This window comes from Erinaceus europaeus, chromosome 12 (genome assembly GCF_950295315.1).
Source record: "Erinaceus europaeus chromosome 12, mEriEur2.1, whole genome shotgun sequence".
In the NCBI taxonomy this organism is placed as follows: domain Eukaryota; kingdom Metazoa; phylum Chordata; class Mammalia; order Eulipotyphla; family Erinaceidae; genus Erinaceus; species Erinaceus europaeus.
The window spans coordinates 78,248,131-78,266,861 of NC_080173.1; the positions used below are offsets into that span (position 1 = coordinate 78,248,131).

General features: G+C 48.0%; 1 protein-coding gene across 2 annotated transcripts; it reads right to left on the bottom strand.

Annotated features, from left to right (window-relative positions):
* Positions 1-1,242: 1,242 nt before the first annotated feature.
* Positions 1,243-14,048, bottom strand: TRARG1 (trafficking regulator of GLUT4 (SLC2A4) 1). Of its 2 annotated transcripts, XM_007520472.2 has the most exons (3): positions 13,278-14,048; positions 2,378-2,510; positions 1,243-1,566 (listed from the first exon to the last, which is right to left on the bottom strand). In XM_007520472.2, exons 1-3 carry the CDS (start codon positions 13,665-13,667, stop codon positions 1,523-1,525), a joined length of 567 nt encoding a protein of 188 aa, XP_007520534.2. In that variant the 5' UTR covers positions 13,668-14,048; the 3' UTR covers positions 1,243-1,522. The 2 variants fall into 2 exon arrangements, with proteins under 2 accessions (XP_007520534.2, XP_060058432.1); XM_060202449.1 differs by lacking the exon at positions 1,243-1,566 and having other exon boundaries at positions 1,982-2,510.
* Between the last annotated feature and the right edge of the window lie 4,683 nt (positions 14,049-18,731).

Below are 18,731 nucleotides of genomic sequence, written 5' to 3' on the forward strand. Positions count from 1 at the left end.
CCAAGGAGCACAGGGAGCCTGGAGCATCCTTCTTCTCAGGCCTGGGGAGATGAAGCCAGCATAGCAAGTGGATGCAGGAAAGTCGTGGTGGGCTGAGCCTATGCCAGGAACAAGTCTGGAAAGAACAGGGTCCACAGCCAGGCAGGAGGCAGCGAGGCCAAGTGCAGCTCCTTCTGGGTCTCACTGAGTCCTGAAACAGAGGCCATGGCCTCCTACCTGAGTCTCTTTATATGTGTGTGCTCCCAAATCCCTCACACCCCATTCACCTGTAGATGACCCAGTCCCTCCCTCTGTCTTGGAAGCCTCTAAACCCAATAAGCAGCAAACCTTCAGGAAAGCATTCAGCCCACTCCCCTGTAGGCAGGCAGTGCTCATGTTGCCAACAGCCACCTCCCAGGGGCAGTCCCGAAGCCTCCCCCAGGGAAAGCCTTTGCCATTTGTGGATGGCAGGGGACTAGGGTGAGTCACTGATTGTCAGATGCCACTAAGCTGGGAGCCAGGAGCCCAGGCCCCACTGAAGCCACCTTGTAGTGAGCCCTGGATCAAATGCGTGGAGTTCTGACCTTGTACCCAGAGCCAAGGCAGACAGGCAACTCTGGTAACATGAGCACTGGGTTCCTCTTCTCTGGCGGACAAGAGTTTTTGGTGCCCTCAGGCTACAGCAGGAGGGGAGTAAAGGAGAACAAGAGGCAGCCTGTGTAGTTCTGGGAGCCATGTGAGGAACAGAGTTCAAAGCAGAAATGAAAGGTCTGGAAAGCTGACCCTGTTCTGACTTCATCAGCATTCTGCTTGGTGCCCACACCTGAAGATGGAGAACTTGAATGCGGCTGTATTCCGTGTGGTTGAGAGGCTCCAGTGCATGTGGCTATTGGCCTCTGGAAAGGCACTGGCCAGGGTGACAGCAGGCATGTGGCACAAGGCATGCAGGCGGTCTTTGCCTCCTCTCCTCAAGAAGTACAGCAAAGATGAAGTCCCACATCTTTTGCTCCTGGTCATCATGTACATAGGGAATGTGCTACTTCTCTCCCCGCCGTACTCATTTGACTCATTTGTGGGCCTGATTTCTCCTCATTCTGGCAGTATGTGCTGCTTGGTTGATTCCAGGAAAGTGGGGGTGGGTTGGGGTGAAAAGAAAACTAGAGCACTGTGGGCTTAAAGTTCTGGGATGTGTCCGTGACATAAAGCTACACTGGCTTCGCAGTAAAATGTACCCTTCTTCCATATGCCTCCCTTGCTTTCTTCCCTCATCCCTCCCTTCCTTTCCCCAGCTTTTCCCATCTGATGTGGGCTGACAATGGGGTGACTTGGGGTCCCTCCCCCTCCCAAGTTTGTGCTTTTGTAGCTGGGGCACAGTGGACACGGAAAGTCACTGTTCCATCTGCCTGTGGTCTGTGAAGTTGTGGGTTTGGAACTCTCTAGCTGGCCAGGATGTGCCTCGGAGAGTACTGTGCCTTGGTTGTTGGTTCTACTTCTTCTGGACTGTAAAGAGAGGAACAGTTGCCATAAGAACAGAGCTCAGAACTTACATCTTCAAGTCTCTGTTGTGAGGATTTAGGATTTTGTTTCCTGGTAAGAAATGGTAAGAGGGATATAAATAACGTGGGAGTTCTAGGTGAGGTTGACCTCCTGTCAGTGAGAGGATTGTAGACTGGGTGACTGGTTCCAATGTGGGCATGAGACCCTTGACTATAGAACCTTCTAGGCTTGAAACTTTTCCTGAAAGATAAACAATTCCCTTTGCCCATTTGAGTGGTAGTCACTCAAACTCAGCGGTAGTCAGTCACTTGTCATCAAAGAAGTCCTGGCTAAAAAGCTGAGGAAGGGGAGTCAGGTAGTAATGCAGCGGGTTAAGTGCAGGTGGCACAAAGCGCAAGGACCGGCATAAGGATCTCAGTTTGAGCCCCCGGCTCCCCACCTTCAGGGGAGTCACTTCACAAACAGTGAAGCAGGTCTGCAGGTGTCTATCTTTCTCTCCCTCTCTCTGTCTTCCCCCTCCTCTCTCAACTTCTTTCTGTCCTAGCCAACAACAACAATAATAACTGCAACAATAAACAACAACAAGGGCAACAAAAGGGAATAAATAAATAAATTTTAAAAAGCTGAGGAAGACAAAGGAGACCCTGGTATTACATGGTGACTAAAGCCAATACCCTGGCCTAGAGGGCTGCTGCTCTCACATGCTTCCATGTCCATCAGTCTGAGAGACAAAACGGAGTTTGTTTCAGTGCAGATGAACAGAAAAGGGAGGACCTAGATTTTGAGCTGGCACAGGCTAATTGATTAAAAAGCCAAAATCCTCCCTCACCTAAGTAGCCCACATCACCCATTCCCAATGCCAAACAAGCTGGCTTGCTCCTCTCTCTGCACCCAGCCTCACCTGCAAGATTGACAGTCACAGCCACGACAATGATGACGATCCCCATGATGATGAAGGTGATGCTGAGCAGCCGGGCAAGGCGGCCCAGCCTCCGGGCACCATCTATGTCTCCTTGCTGCACGCTACTTCGAGACTGTAGAGAAGAGGGCAAAGATCTCAGGAAGACTGGTCTCAGCAACTCCACAGGGGGCACCTTGCCGGGGGCGCCTTGCCAGGACCACCGAAGCCCACTGGGTCTCCCTGCAGCTTACACTGGAACAGTTGCCCCTAAGCAGGGGTAGGGAATGTCCAGTCCATGGAACATATAGTGAGGAAGAAATTATGTGGTCCAAGAAATTATTTGGTCTGTTCCTGTCATGGCAACTACAGGCAGGACTTGAAATTCAACAAGTGTTCATTTTTAAGTTGATCATTTTTGATGGCCTAAAAATTATGTTAATTATACCCGAATGGCCCATGGTAGATTAACAAAAAAAGGTTCTAGAGAAGTGACATGAACTCAAATGGCCCAGTCCTCAAGAAGGAACCCATAGCTGAGCTTGACTCCTCTGGCTGGGAACAACAGAAAGCAGAGTCAAGCAATGGTGGTCATGAGCACTGGGTTCCTCTTCTCTGGCGGACAAGAGTTTTTGGTGCCCTCAGGCTACAGCAGGAGGGGAGTAAAGGAGAACAAGAGGCAGCCACTTCCTCTCGGGACAGAAGTGAGTGGTACTCTGGAGACTGTGGGCCCCAGGGTTGGGGAGGGCAGATCCAAACTGTGCTAAACTGGTGGAAACAGGTAAGCCAAAGTCCTGTAATAGTTATGGTTATGCAAGAGACTTTCACACCTGAGGCTCTGAGGTTCCAGGTTCTAGGCCCAGCACCATCATTAGCCAGAGTTGACCAGTGCTCTGGTATTTATCTCTCATTTAAGTAAGTAAGCAAGTAAATAAAAAATATTTTAAAAAGATTGATCCCAGTTACAGTAGCATGAAAAAAGAACAACATAACATTTTGGAATAAATTTAACTGAAGAAGCAGGATGGTGGTGCGCCCAGTTGAGTACACATATTACCATGCACAAAGATCCAGGTTTGAGCCTCTGCGGTGAAGTAGTTCTACAGGTGTCTAAAGAGGTGAATCTTCTTCTTAACCCTCTTTCTAACACACACACACACACACACACACACACACACACACACATACACACACACACACACATACACACACACACACACACACACACACACACACACACGTACCTGCTTCCCCTGAACATGGCTGGGCATGAGCCAGGCTGGCCCTGTGGCCTCCCTCCCATTCTCCCACTCTATAGCTCCCTGATGTTTCTTGGGTGATCTGAGTTTCAAGGACAAGCATGGGCACAAGTTCACTAAAGGGGGGTCTGCTTTCAAGGTCTCAAGCACTTGTTTAACTTCATGATTATTTGAGGCTCCTGACTTCAGTATAGAGTCAGACCCTTGATGATGATAGTCTGCTAAGGGCCATACTAAATGATCTCATTTCACCACAGACTTTCTTTTAATATTGGTAATGTTGCCTATTTTTATTTATTTATATATTCTTTGCCCCCAGAGTTTCCATAGGAGCTCAGTGCTTGCATGTGAATCCTCTAGTGCTCTTGGTGGCCACTTTCCCCCTTTTTTCCCTTTTATTAGATAGGACAGAGAGAAATTGAGAGGGGGAGGGATAGATAGATAGGTAGAGACACCTACAAACCTGCATCACCGCTCATGAAACCTCCCCCCTGCAAGTGGGTACCAGGGGCTTGAACCCAGGTCCTTATGCATGATAGCTTGTGTGCTTAACTGACTGCACCACCACCTGGCCTCACAGTTGCCTGCTTTTAAAGAAGTTGAAGCTCAAAGAAGCAATGCGCCCCTCCCCCCAAACACACACACACACTGCTCTTTTAATCTGTGTGTCTTCTCTCCATCACTCAGATTTGTAACCAACCCCACCACCACCAGGTGGTTCACAATTCCAAGTTCCTTCCAGGACAGAACCACATGTGTCTGCCACTGCAGGAAGTCAAACTTTGCCCCAAACTGTAACTTCCTGCTTCCCAGATCTGCTCCTCCTTCCTCTCACCAAGCCCCAGTCATTGGAAACAGTCTGGAGTCCTCTCCCTCCTGATCTTGACCCCTTTCCCTTGCTCCCCACATCCAGATAGTTTCTTCTCCTACTCAATTCTCTATACCTCTCCTCTCTAGTCCCTAACACCTACCCTTTCTCCCTAGCTCAACTCCCCAGCTCCCAACTCTCCCAGCTCCATTTTCCTATCAGTCTCTCCCCACACCACCATTTCACTCCACAGATATTTAAGCCAGGCACTAAGTTAGATCTTGGTGAGGAAGCTGTGTGCAAGAGCCCAGCTCCTGTGCTCATGGAGCTCACAGACTGGTGGGAAGGCTGGTCTCCTTAGCAATCACATCATTATAAGCAAAATCAGTACAAAGGAGATGTGTCTCAGGCTGGAGTTTCTGTTGATGTATGAAAGATGAATTAAATGGTTTCTTTTCCCAAGAGGAAGAAGAATATTCCTGGCAGAGGGAATAGCATGTGCTAAGGTTCTGTGGGATACACTACATGGAGTGAAAGAGGGCTGTTTGAGGGGCCATTCAGGATCTGATTTGATCAGAAAGAGGTACCTGGGAGCTGTGAATTTGTAGGTGCACTGGTTAAATATGCCTTGAGCTCAGGGGGCATCCACATGTGGTGGTGACTGAAGAGGGAGTGAGGTTATCCTGGGAGCACAGAGGTGGCAGAGGAGATCCATACGTGGAATTGTGGGTAATGCCAACTAATTGTGGGTAATGCCAACTAATTGTGGGTAATGCCAACTAATGCCAACTAATGAAGGTGGAGGGGAAGGTTGTAAGGGAGACTGAGTTGCAAGTGACAAGAGAGGATCATCCCGGAAGTCGAGGATGGAAAATGTCAAGATCTTCCAACATGAAGACCCTAAATCTCATCTGCTGTAGTCTAACTTGGAGGTTCCTGACTATTAAACAATCTGTTCTGCTTTCCATCTTAATGCTTTTCAGCCACCAAGTTGCAGATGCTACCATGACGTCAACTTCAATTCCTTGAGCAGATGGCTTCACCAATGTGTCCTGGAACCCTACCTCTCCAGAATGCTGCCCCACTAGGGAAAGATAGAAACTGGTTGGGAGTATGGATTGACCTGCCAGTGCCCATGTCCAGTGGAGAAGCACTTATAGAAGCCAGACCGCCCACCTTCTGCACCCCATAAGGAATTTTGGCTTATACTACCAGAAGAATAAAGCATAGGGAAGCTTCCAGTGGAAGGGATGGGATATTGAACACCAGTGGTGGAAATTATATAGAATCGTACCTCTCTTATCCCACAATCATGTTAATCATTATTAAATCACTAATAAAAATGAATCTAGAAGAGAAAAAAAGAAAAGAGAAAAAGAAAAGAGCAGCCAGTGGGGACAAGTGGAGGTCAAGCAAGATACGGAGTAAACTACAGGTGACAACAAGAAGAGATGGATAATCTTGCTACCAGTGTTTCAGAGGAAGGGGGGATAGAGACCAGCATGGGACGATATGGGGAATGAATAGGAGATGCAGCAGCTTAGATGGCACTTGGAAACTTGACTGTGGATGGGGGAGAGTGATAGCAGAGGAACTACATCGAACTGGGACACACTGAGGTTTTCTTCAAGACAAGGCAGAAAATTCTCTAGTAAAGAGAAGATTATAAAAGGGGGTTGGGCAGTGGCACCCCATGTTAAGCGCACATAGTACAAAGTTCAAGGACTGGCTCAAGGATTATGGTTGAGCACTCCCTCCCCCCGCAGCCCCCTTTCCCCTCCACCTGCAGGAGAGGGGGGTCGCTTCACAATTAGTGAAGCAGGTCTGCAGGTGTCTGTCTTTCTCCGTCTCTATCTTCCCCTCTTCTCTCAGTCCTATCCAAAAAATCGAAAAAATGACCACAGGAGCAGAGGATTCATAGTGCAGACACTGAGCCCCAGAAATAAACCTGGAGGCAAAAAAATAAAGAGAGAAGATAAAAAAAAGATCAAGGGTGAGGCTAAGGTCTGAGCTTCAAAGATGATCTACGGGTCGAGGAGGAAGGCACACAAGTCCTTGGGGATGGGAGATGAAAGGCAGGTGGGGTCACACCTTATCACCAAGAAATGTGTGTGAGGTGAGGGGCCAAAGGGGGCGGGGCAGAGGGGGTGAGAAGGTCTGACCAAGAAGTTGTTAGTGCGCATGCCTCTGGGCTTCAAGATTCTCAGTGACCAATGGCACCCAGGGATAAAAAAGAGAAGTTATGTCTGGTGGTAAGAGTGGGACTCTAGTAACACCTGTACTGAGTCCTCAGCTCTTCTAAATATGACAATTTTAAATAGGGACCCAACCAGGAGCTAGTGTAGCCTCTAGCTCCCTAGAAAAGCATTCTGGAAGGAAGCACCGATTCTCGAGCAACGCTACTTTGTGGCCTGCCCAGATCCATTATTTACCATCGATGGGACCTGGACTAGTGGTTTACCTTTTCTATGCTTCAATTTCCTCATCTGTCAAACAAAGTTTCAGTTTCCTCATCTGTAAAAAATAGTGTCGACTTCACTGGGCTGCTGTGGAATCAAGTGAAGTCATACTATAGTATGAGTTTAGTGTGGTGCCTAGCAATACATAGTAAGTGCTCAATATTACTGTAATGTGACATTTTTGTTTTTGTTATCAGGCGAATCCCTGCTTTCACTGAGTCTGAGGACAAATAACCATAACAGTCGACTGAAAGAAGAGGGAGGTCCTCTCCTAGGAGAAAATCTGTCTGCTAGGTCTTAGTGGAATAATTAATAGTATCCCTTTCACTTTCATAAATGTCGAGTTGGTGTGTTAAATATTTCATTCTTTTTTCCCAATATTTTAAAATTCCTCCTGCTCTCCCCTCCACTCAGTCCTATCAGGATGGCAACAGAATAGGGGAGTGTGGGGGAGGGGGAGGGATCCCCCTGGTATCTGTTCCTGAGAGCACCCAGTACTCCCCCCTTCCTTATCTCTGACACCTGGTCTCACCAAGGAGCAAGCCACCTCATGCTGGCAGGTGCATCATAAATAGAAAAATCTCATTGCAGAACTGTTCCCCCCACAAATACCACTTCCAGAAAAGAATTCTAGTATTTCCCCTCCTGGACCTGCTGTCTGTCTGTCTGTCTGTCTCTCTCTCTCCACTCTGATAATACCATCAGATATGAACTCCTGACCACCCACTCCTCCAATGCCCCTCAGGTCAGTTGCTTCTTTTTCAACTCCAGCTCCACAGCACCAGTTTACTTCCTCATCTGTCTCATCTGGAAGTTGCATCAGCCTTCTCCACACTGGTCTCCCTGCTGTAGTCTTGCTCCTACCCCTGCTTCTTCTTGACAGTCATGGTGACATCTTTAAATCTGAGACCGGGTCATGTGACTCCCCATGAAAAAGAGACATTTTTATGTTTTTGTACTTTTCTGTGTACTGTTTCTGCCATAATGTACTTTCATTTTACTATCTTGCCACTTCAACAGCTCTCTCCATCCTTAAAAGATCCCCTCCAGTAAGACTTTCTCCCTCTGCCACTGATTAGTCTCTCTTTAGGAACCCCACATATCTTGTCTTACTCTCTTTCTCCCATCACATTTTGTTTTCTTTCTTTCTTTCTTTCTTTCTTTCTTTCTTTCTTTATTTCTTTCTTTCTTCCTTTCTTTCTTCCTTTCTCTCTTTCTTTCTTTTTTTTTGCCTCCAGGGTCACTGCTGGGGCTCAGTACCTGCTCTCTGAATCCATTGCTCCTGGCAGCTACCTTTTTTCCATTGTTGTTGTTGCTGTTGCTTCTGCTGTTGTTGTTAGATAGGACAGACAGAAATGGAGAGAGGAAGGGAAGACAGAGAAAGGGAGAGAAAGATAGACACCTGCAGACCTGCTTCACCACTTGTGAAGTGATCCCCCTGTGGGTGGGGAGCTGGGGGCTCGAACCGGGATCCTTGTGCCGGTCCTTGCACTTAACTCAGTGTGCTACCATCCATCCCCCTTTTCTTTTCTTTTTTTTAAAGATTTTATTTATTTCTGGGAGTCGGGCGGTAGCACAGCAGGTTAAACACACATGGCACAAAGCGCAAGGACCAGCGTAAAGATCCCAGTTTGAGCCCCCAGCTCCCCACCTGCAGATGGTCGCTTCGCAAGCAGTGAAGCAGGTCTGCAGGTGTCTGTCTTTCTCTCCTCCTCTCTGTCTTCCCCTCCTCTCTCCATTTCTCTCTGTCCTATCCAACAACAGCTATGACAACAATAACAACTACAACAAGCACAACAACAAGGGCAACAAAAATGGGAAAAATAGCCTCCAGGAGCAGTGGATTCATAGTGCAGGCACCAAGCCCCAGCAATAACCCTGGAGGCAAAAAAAATATTTTATTTATTTCTTTATTAATGAGAAATACAGGAGGAGAGAGGGAGAAAGAACCAGACATCACTCTGGTATATGTGCTGCTAGGGATTGAACTCAGGACTTCATACTTGAGAGTTCAGTGCGTTATCCACTGCACCACCTCCCAGACCACTGTGTCATTCTTTCTTAAGGCCATTCTAGTCTCTTTCTTTAGACTGTAAGCTCCTGGGAGGCAGCCTCCATCTCAGTATCCCTTACATGTTACCTAGGGATAAACTCTAGTAAGCATTCAATAGGTGTTTGAGAAAGTAACCAATGAAAGGAAAGGAAAGAGAAAAAGAATGAAAGGAGTCTATTTCCAAACTACTGAAATTGGCCAGTGGAGTGTTCACATATATAAAACTTCTACTAATATGTTATAATGAAAAATTCTTGAAATAAGGACAATAGGCCCCAGAAGAAAGACATGTCATCAGGGTTTGGCCCCACTCACTGACCTGCACCATTTGCTGCTCCCTTTTACTGCCAGCCCAGACCACTGAACTTCAATATGCAAGACTTCATCACCAAGGCGACCTTGGGAAGGAAACTGGAGAGCGTGGGAGGGGGTGTCGGTACACAGAAAGAGATAAGGAATTTCCAAGAAGTTCACTATTAGGGTCTTTTGGAACTCCTTTTCTCCTCTTTCTTTCTTTCTTTCTTTCTTTCTTTCTTTCTTTCTTTCTTCCCTTTTGTTGCCCCTGTTGTTTTATTATTGTAGTTATTGATGTCGTCATCGTTGGATAGGACAGAGAGAAATGGAGAGAGGAGGGGAAGATGGAGAGGGGGAGAGAAAGAGAGACACCTGCAGACCTGCTTCACCGCCTGTGAAGCGACTCCCCTGCAGGTGGGGAGCCAGGGGCTTGAACCGGGATCCTTACACCGGTCCTTATGCTTGGCGCCACGTGCGCTTAACCCGCTGGGCTACCGCCTGACTCCCCTGGAACTCCTTTTCAAATGTAGGGGTGTGGGGAGCAGGGTTTGAGATGAATCTTGTCCCCACTTTCCAGAGAAATATAATTGTGTTTTCAGGAATGATTCAGTGATATGGGTTTACATAACTCTGCCCTAGAAATAGTCACTACAGGTGCAATTCTTTGGAACAATGTTTATGTATAGTAGCTATATTTCAATGTCTAAAAAGTATTGATTAAAATGAATTGAGAATGACTTAAAATGAGTCAGGACCATGGACAGAGGTGTATGCTGGTTGCTTGGGAATGACATACAGGAAGGGAAGGCAAGAGGAGACTCTATAAAGCATAGGGAGTGCTTGAAAACACCCTGCCAAGTAAAGAAAGCCACTTTCAATGGACCACATATTACATGATTCCATTGCATGAGTCCATGTATTTGAAATGTCCAGAGGAGGCAAAGCCATAGGACAGAAAGAAAATTAGTGATTGGGAATCAGGCGGTAGTGCAGTGGGTTAAGCGCGCATGGTGCAAAGCACAAGGACCAGCGCAAGGATCCCAGTTCGAGCCCCTGGCTCCCCACCTGCAGGGGAGTCGCTTCACAGGCAATGAAGCAGGTCTGCAGGTGTCTCTCTTTCTCTTCCCTTCTCTGTCTTCCCCTCCTCTCTCCATTTCTTTTTGTCCTGTCCAACAATGACAACATCAGTAATAACAACAATAATAACTACAACAATAAAAAAAAAACAAGGGCAACAAAAAGGGACTAAATGAAAATTAAAAAATATTAAAAAAAAAAAAAAAGACAATTAGGGAGTTGGGCAGTAGCGCAGCAGGTTAAGCGCAGGTGGCGCAAAAGCGCAAGGACCTGCGTAAGGATACGGGTTCGAGCCCCTGGCTCCCCACCTGCAGGGGAGTCCCTTCACAGGTGGTGAAGTAGGTGTCCTATCCAACAACAGTGACACAATAATAACTACAACAATAAAACAACAAGGGCAATAAAAGGGAATAAATAAATATAAAAAAAATTTAAAAATTAGTGATTGTTTTAAGTCTGTGAGGAATGGGAGGAGATGAGAAAGAAAGAAAGAAAGAAAGAAAGAAAGAAAGAAAGAAAGAAAGAAAGAAAGAAAGACGAAGGAAGGAAGGAAGGAAGGGAGGAAGGACACTGACTTTCATTACAGGTATGGAAAATATTCTTCAGGCTGGGTGGTAGTGGACCCAGTGAAGTGCACCATAGCACAAAGCACAAGGACCTGAACAAGGATTAGAGTTCAAACCTCTGGCTCCCCACCTGCAGAGGGGACACTTCACAAGCTGTGGAGCAGGTTTGTAAGTGTCTATATTTTTCTCTCTCTATCTCTCAACCTCTCTTTTCCCTATCCAATAAAGTAGAAAAAAATGACCTCCAAGAAAAGTAGATTTATAGTACTGGCACTGAGTCCCAGCAATTACCCTGGAAGCAAAAAAAAAAGGGTATGGCTGCATTTATCAGTGAATCTACTAAACATCACTAAACCATGCTCTCGAGATATAACATGATAGATGGATTATATACCAAAGCTATAAGATTAAAAATTGACCTGTGGTGGGTTTGCTTCTTCCACCAGAGAAACACTCAGCTACCACTATCGTGCCACCAGCATGTGCTAGCACTTACTATAGTGCTGATCTCATCCCTGAAAGTTTTTTGCATGGCTCATCTTGTTTCCAACACATACGTGTCGTGGTGACACCCAGTTTTCAAACGGGAATACTGAGAAGGGGGTGCGAGTGACTTGCCTGGGGCCACACAATATCTTGTGTTGTCTTTCACATGGGCACTTCTTGTTATGTATTGTAAGGACCTGTTTACAGATCTCCCCACTGGACTGAGAGCTCCTGGGAATAGGTGATACTGTCTGGCTTGGCACCTTATTCCCTGCCCTGGGCCCAGTGACAGTCACACTAGACTTGAGAACCTTAGAAATGTGCTGGGGAAGGATTCCAGGGTCTCACAGCTGTGGGGCCAGGTTGCCTTGGATAAAGGCAGCTTTTACGTAAGCAGCTCAGGCACTGCCAGCACCCCAGGAGGCGAATTCTAGCAACTGCTTTCTCCTGGGCCCTACTGTGGTTTCCCTCCCCAAACCTGCCTCTTCTCCTGGGGCCTTTCCCTGTAACCAAGAGGATGGCCCTGCCCAGAGTCACTGGCTGCACCCTTGGGACCTGCCTTTGCCCCCAGCCATCCCCAAGCGTGCAAGCAGCACAAGAACCTCCTGAAGGCACTGCCCTGGCCCTGCCCAGCTCTGGCTCTCACCCCCATGCTGAATCCCCTAACACCCTGGTAGGTAGTTTGAGGCTTCATGGGGGTCTGAGGAGGTGTCCTGGGCTGACTGGAGGCTGCACCTCAGAGATGTGGGTGGAAATGTGTGAGGAAACATGGGTTTTCTCAGAGGCCAACCTGGGAGCAGCAGGAGTGACCACAGCTCCTAGGGGCTCAGATGACTAAGCACTGACTTACTCCAGAAAGAGGTGGAGGGAGTCTTCCCACCGACTCTCTTGGCCCAGCAGCTTACTCTTCCCTGCTCCTAACTTTATTCTGAAAGTGGGCCATGCCCAGAGCCTCTCTATCACTCTCTCCTTCCCAGACCTCACAAAAGTCACTTGCTAACACCCAAAGACTTGTTCTGTAGATCCTCTGGAAGTAGCTCTATTCATAATGATTCAGACTGGGGACAATCTAAGACAACGAACTCACACCCTTACAGCACAAGAGTGAGAATCAAAAACTAGCCCACATGCTCCTCCTTGGTAGGGGTGGGGCATGCCCTCTGATACCCAGTTTTTAACCCGTGGTCCGGACCCTCTCCGTAGACAGACACTGGTCTCAGTGTAACTTCTGGAACAGGTAGGGCTGCAGAGAGAACTCCCTCCAGAGGCGCAACCTGCAAATTCTTCTCTCCTCATGTGGCCCTTGTGGGGAGTCAGGCTCCAGGGCTTCCAGGTGTGGAAAGGAAACCTGTGCCAATGCTTAGAAACCAGAGCTGGCAAAGCTGCTAGAATGCCCAGGTGGCTGGGGTGAAAGGGGATGCTGCTGTTGGTGCCCTTCCTGAGAACTTGGGGACCTGGGACCACTCGCTGACTACAGCCTCTGCTGATATAGAACTCCATTCAAGAATGATTCCTTGGGGGACCCACACACACACACATACACACACACACATACACACACACACACACACACACACACACACACACACGAAAAACAAGACCTCCAACTCAGCTGTGTCTGCAGTCCAGAGATTCAGCTCCAGGAACCTCCCACCATACCACACCCTACACCAGCAAAGAGAAGTGCAAAGTCAGGACAAAGCAGGACAGCAGACTCCTGGCCCCTGGCCCCTCTCTTCATGGCATGGGCAGTCAGCTTGGAGAAAGAGTCTGCCACCCAGAGCCCCAGAACCCCATCTCTTTGCTGGACACCCTAGGCAGGGTGTCTAGTACCTGCCTGAGGTGGGGGGTACTAGCCATCCCTCAGTGTGGCCCCTCCTGAGAGCAAGAGCAGCACTTACCATGATGGAAAAGATGAGGGGGATGAGGTTGAGGGGCCAGACGGGACAGAAGCAAGAGGCAATGGCGAGGATGAGGTAATCCTTGGGGGCTTCTCGGTCCTGGGCATCAGAGGCTGAGACAATGGAGGATGCTCGCCTTGAGCTGACCCGAGAGAGCGACCTGGACAATGGGGCATCCTGATGACCCCCAGATGCCACTTTGAAAGGCAGGCCGTGGCCATTGTGTTCCATGTCCAGAGTCCCCGAGAGGGACTTAGACAGCTTCAGGGGCTTGTCATCTTTGACCTCCACCTGGGTAAGGAGCTTCTGCATCTCAGGCAGTTCCAGAGGGGAGGCAGCGGTGCCCGACTCCTGCATTGGGGGAAACTGAGGCAGCACAGGGTTGGCCATGTTGGTCTGGCCCTTGGGCTGCTCCAAGTCCAAGCTATAACAAAGGGCTTCAGAGGAACCTCAGTGCACCATTCCTCAGTCTGGCAGGAGTCCACAGCTCAGAGACTGGAGCGGCTTCTTGGGGAAGCAGTGGCCATCTGGGGACTGGGAGGCTCAGCTTCTTCAGGAAGGTGAGTTTGGATGCTGTCTGCTGCCTTCAAAACACTCCAGGAAGCTGGAGCCTTCAGCTCAGTTCACATTTGAGGCCAACTTTGCCAGCACTGCTGACAGCGGAATATGGGCGGGGAAGCAACAGAAAGCTCCAAGAGCTGAGTGAAGAGTGCTCCTCTCCCTAGTGAGGCTCAGGCTAAGTCAGGGAAGTGCTTTCTCTCTCTCTCTCTCTCTCTCTCTCTCTCTCTGTGTGTGTGTGTGTGTGTGTGTGTGTGCGCGCGCGCATGTGTGTGCATGCCACACAGCCTCCCTCCCTCCCTGCCCTCCTTAGAGATGCCTTTCCTTTTCAATTCCCCTCTCCCCAGAGAAACATTCAGTAGCATTCTGCCTCTCTCCAGCCCAGCCCAGCCCAGTCCAGAGGGACTTGGGTTCACTTCTGATTTCCACTGCAGCTATAGGACAAGTTCCTCCAGGCTGGGCTGGGCTGGGGGTTGAGGGGTTGTCAGGAAGGGAGAGGACAGTCTGGATGGGGGAAAAAGACAAATTGGGTCACAAAGAAGTGTATCATCAACTGTCCCGGGAAATGAAGCCCTCTGCTTTGTCTGCTTCCTCCTATCTGTCAGGAAACAAGGAACTCTGGACCTCTTGGCATCCCCATCCTGACCCCCACCACCTGGAGACACCCAGGCCAGCGTCAGCCTCCTGTGCTCAGGTGCTAAAGCAGACAGAGGTCCTCCTGGTGTCAGCTGCTGGGTCAGATGCTGAACTTGAAATCTGACTGCCTGGTTCTAGCTCTCTCTGTATTCTCTCTCTGTATTCTCTCTCTCTCTCTCTCTCTCTCTCTCCCTCCCTCCCTCCCTCCCTCCCTCCCTCCCTCCTATGTCACCCTCTTCTGTTTTTGCCTCCTTCTCTATTCTCTCTCCCCCTCGCTCTCACCAGAGAGGTGAACCTCTGGCCTCCTCTATTCTCTGCATCTCCTTTTCTGCTCTCTTTCCTTATGTGATTTTTTAAAAAATATATTTTTATTTATTTATTGGACAGAGTCAGAGAGAAATCAATATGGAAGTGGTATATATAGAGGGGGAAAAAAGAGACACATGGTATGGTGCACATATTACAAAGTGCAAGGACCCGCACAATGATCCAGGTCTGAGCCCCCAGCTCCCCACCTGCAGGGGGACACTTCATGAGCAGTGAAGCAGGTCTGCAGGTGTCTATCTTTCTCCCTCCCTCTCTATCTCCCCTCCCCTCTCAATTTCTCCCTGTCCTGTCCAATAAAATAGGGGCAAATGGCCACAAGGAGCAGTAGATTTATAGTGCTGGCACCGAGCCCCAGTGATAACCCTGTAGGCAAGATGAGCGGGGAGAGAGACCTGTAGCATTATTTCACTACTTGTGAAGCTTTCCCCTACAAGTTGGGATTAGGGGCTTGAATCTAAGTCCTTGCTTATTGTGCCATGTGTGCTCTATCAGGTGCACCACCACCCAACCCTCCTTATACTGTTCTGTATGGGTGACCAGACCCAGTAGGGTGTGGGGACAGGGAGGCCACAGCAGGTAAGAGTTTCAAACCCTGGGCCCATGAATGATGGGGAGTGGGTGATGAGAGATAGAAGGGTCTCAGAGGTTGTGGAGTTCATATCCTTTGCTGCCACAGATCAGAAAGCCCAGACCCAAGATCAGATAGAGACACTCATCTCAAACTGAGTCCCAGTCAGACAGAAGTTCTCAGCCCAGGTCCAGTGGATGATTTGAAGCAAAAAATTGGGCCCTTTCAATTGATAGAGACAGCTTTGGGTTGTGTCTTGAGCTGATTTCAAAATGCTGCTTCTAGCAAGGGTGGGAACAAGGTTGAGAGAGGGTGTGAAGCAGCAGAGAGCAGACTAATGGGGGCACCAAAGCAAGGAAGGGCAGTCGGGAAGAACCACACCTGAAGCTAAGGGGAATCCTAGGAACCTGGAAGGACCTGGAGAAAATACAGTTTCAAGATTTTTGATTTGGAGGCAAATTTTCAGGTTTGACAAAGTTGCATTCAATGAGTGTGTGTGTGTGTGTGTGTGTGTGTGTGTGTGTGTGTGTGTGTAATAAAAGAAAGCCGGTGCTTCCCCAGAGACACACCTTACTAGGGAAAGAGAGAGGCAGACTGGGAGTATGGACCGACCAGTCAACGCCCATGTTCAGCGGGGAAGCAATTACAGAAGCCAGACCTTCCACCTTCTGCAATCCTCAACGACCCTGGGTCCATGCTCCCAGAGGGCTAGAGAATGGGAAAAGCTATCAGGGGAGGAGGTGGGTTATGGAGATTGGTGGTGGGAATTGTGTGGAGTTGTACCCCTCCTACCTTATGTTTTTGTTCATTAATCCTTTCTTAAATAAAAAATTAAAAAAAAAAAAGCCGGTGTCTCACCTGACTGAGCACATACATTACTGTATGCAAGGACCCGATTTCAACCTCCTCTGTCCCCGCTTGTAGTAGGGAAGCTTCGTGAGTGGAAAGGCAGGGCTGCAGGTGTCTCTCTTTCTCTTTCCCTCTCTATCTCCCCCTCCCCTCTCAATTTCTCTCTGCTTTATCAAATATCAAAAAAATAAATAAAATGAAATGAAAAGTAAAACAAAAAAAATCTTTAAAGAAAAGAAACCCATTGCTAGGTGCAAAATTCAGGCCTCCTGGGCATGGAGTGGGCTGCACCCTGGCCTCATTTCAGTCATCACCAGGGTTGTTATCCCTCCCAGGCTAGTGTATTTGAGTGTGTGTGGGGGGGGGGAGTGCTTTCTCTCACCTAGGAACTTCCACAAGTACACTCGCAGCTTTTCAAATCTGAGAATGCCTGCAGACAGCAGAAAGTTGAATGTTCAGGAGCCCTAGGCTTGGTCTAGTATTTAAACTGCACAGAACTCCATGTTATATCCTGGCAGCCGACCCTAGGTGGGAGGCCAATGCCTCCCAATGCCTCAAGAGCACAGCCAATTCCAGGCCCCCTCATTAAATGAGGCTGTTGAGCCCTTGAAATGTGACTAGTCCAAATTGAGATGTTCTGCGAGTATAGCACACTCTGGATTTTCTCATTAGCCTTTGTATACTGACTATGTACTGAAGTGGTATTTGCATGTGTGAGCTAGATAAACCGTTAAAATCAGTGTCACACACACACACACACACACACACACACACACACACAATCAATGTCACCTATGTCTTCCTAACTTTTAAAAATATGCCTACTAGAAAATTTAAAGCACACCTGATTCGGCCCCAAGTTTTGGTAAGAAAGAAAAAGAAATGAAAAATCATGGTTGTATTATATTTCTACTGACTGGTGTTAACCTAGAGAATAAAGAGTAGAATTAGCAGGCTCATGCAGTGTTGCACTTGGTTAAGTGCACACACTACCAGTGCAAAAGGAACCAGGTTCAAGCCCCTGGTCCCCACATGCAGGGGGAAAGCTTCATGAGTGGCGAAGTAGAGTTGTAGGTATCTATCTCTCTCCCTGTCTCCCACTCCCCTCTCAATTTCTCTCTTTCTCTATCCAATAATAAATGACTAAAAAAAAGGAGCTGAGTGGTGGTACACCTGGTTGAGTTCACATGTTACAATGCTCAAAGACCCAGGTTCAAGCCCCCAGTCCCCACCTGCAAGGGGAAAGCTTCACAAGTGGTGAGGCAGTGCTGCAGGTGTCTGTGTGTTTGTGTGTGTCTCTCTCTATATCCCCTTTCCTCTCAATTTCTGTCTACCTCTACCCAATAAATAAATAAAGATAATAAAAAATTAAGTCAAAAAAGTAATTTAAAAAAAGAAAACTATTTTTAAAAAGAGAGAATGAAATTAGCATTTCTTCCCTATGATCCCTTACCGCCACACCACCTCTGCCGACTTCAACCAAGTTGCTGCTGATGCTGCCACCCTGCGCTATGCTGCTGCTGAATTCCTACTGTGGACTGTAACCAGAGACACCGAGCCTGAAAAGTCGACCTCGCAACTCTTCAAATCTGGTGAGACCTTTCCTAACACATGTGGCATGTCATTTAACTAAGTAACAGATACCAGATATGGGCTAGGGTTTAGGGTTCTGGGTACAGGTACATGTACCCATAAACAAATTATATAACTCTAAGTCAAAGTGCTCAGTAAGAGTTAAAGTGTCAGGACCAGGCAGTGGTGCACCTGGTTGAGCACACGTTACAATACGTAAGGCCCCGGGTTCAAGTCCCCGGTCCCCACCTGCAGGGGGGAAGCTTCATGAGTGATGGAGCAGGGCTGCAGGTGTCTCTCTCTCTCCCTCTCTGTCTCCCCCTCCGCTCTCAATTTCTCTCTGCCACTATCCAGTAAATAAATAAAATTTTAAAAAAATAGTTAAAGTGCCTAAAGAAGGCATCATGAATTCTGTAATTGATTGGACTTAGACTAAATTATCTGGGCAGCCTAGCACAAAGGCCCAAAGAAGATAGATCCCAAAATCTAATTCTGGTTGCTTGCAACAAATGATACTCAATGTTTAAATAACTGGGAGAAAGTCTAAGGTCATCAGATAAAGAGAGGACTACAAAAGTTGGATAAGGGCAAGAGACTGGCCCACTTAATAATGGCCATTTTGGTCAATATCATAGCACCTCATCATCTGGGGTTCTAGTTATGGAATCCTTGGATTCCCATACACATATGATGGGCCTAGACTTCTGATGGATCCCTCTTTCCACCACCACTGGTCACTCCCAACAGGAACAGCATCTTATGGGCCCTTCCATAAGTTTACCCTCACCATAAAGTAGTGATGGTAGGGATACCCCAGTCTCCAAAGGGAGGCTGGGGTATCCTGCCGTGTCCCTGTCCAGGACCAGGAAGACTGGTCCTGAAATAAATGCAGCCTACAATGTTCCCACCTGTGACCATGAGCTACAAGCTCAGACCAATAAGGA

Bases quoted from the DNA above. Each gene is read 5' to 3' on its own strand.
- TRARG1 (XM_060202449.1), bottom strand. From the start codon at position 13,667: ATGGCCAACCCTGTGCTGCCTCAGTTTCCCCCAATGCAGGAGTCGGGC. The intron at 2,511-13,277 runs GTAAGTGCTGCT...TCTTCTCTACAG, and splicing joins CCCTCATCTTTTCCATCATG to TCTCGAAGTAGCGTGCAGCA.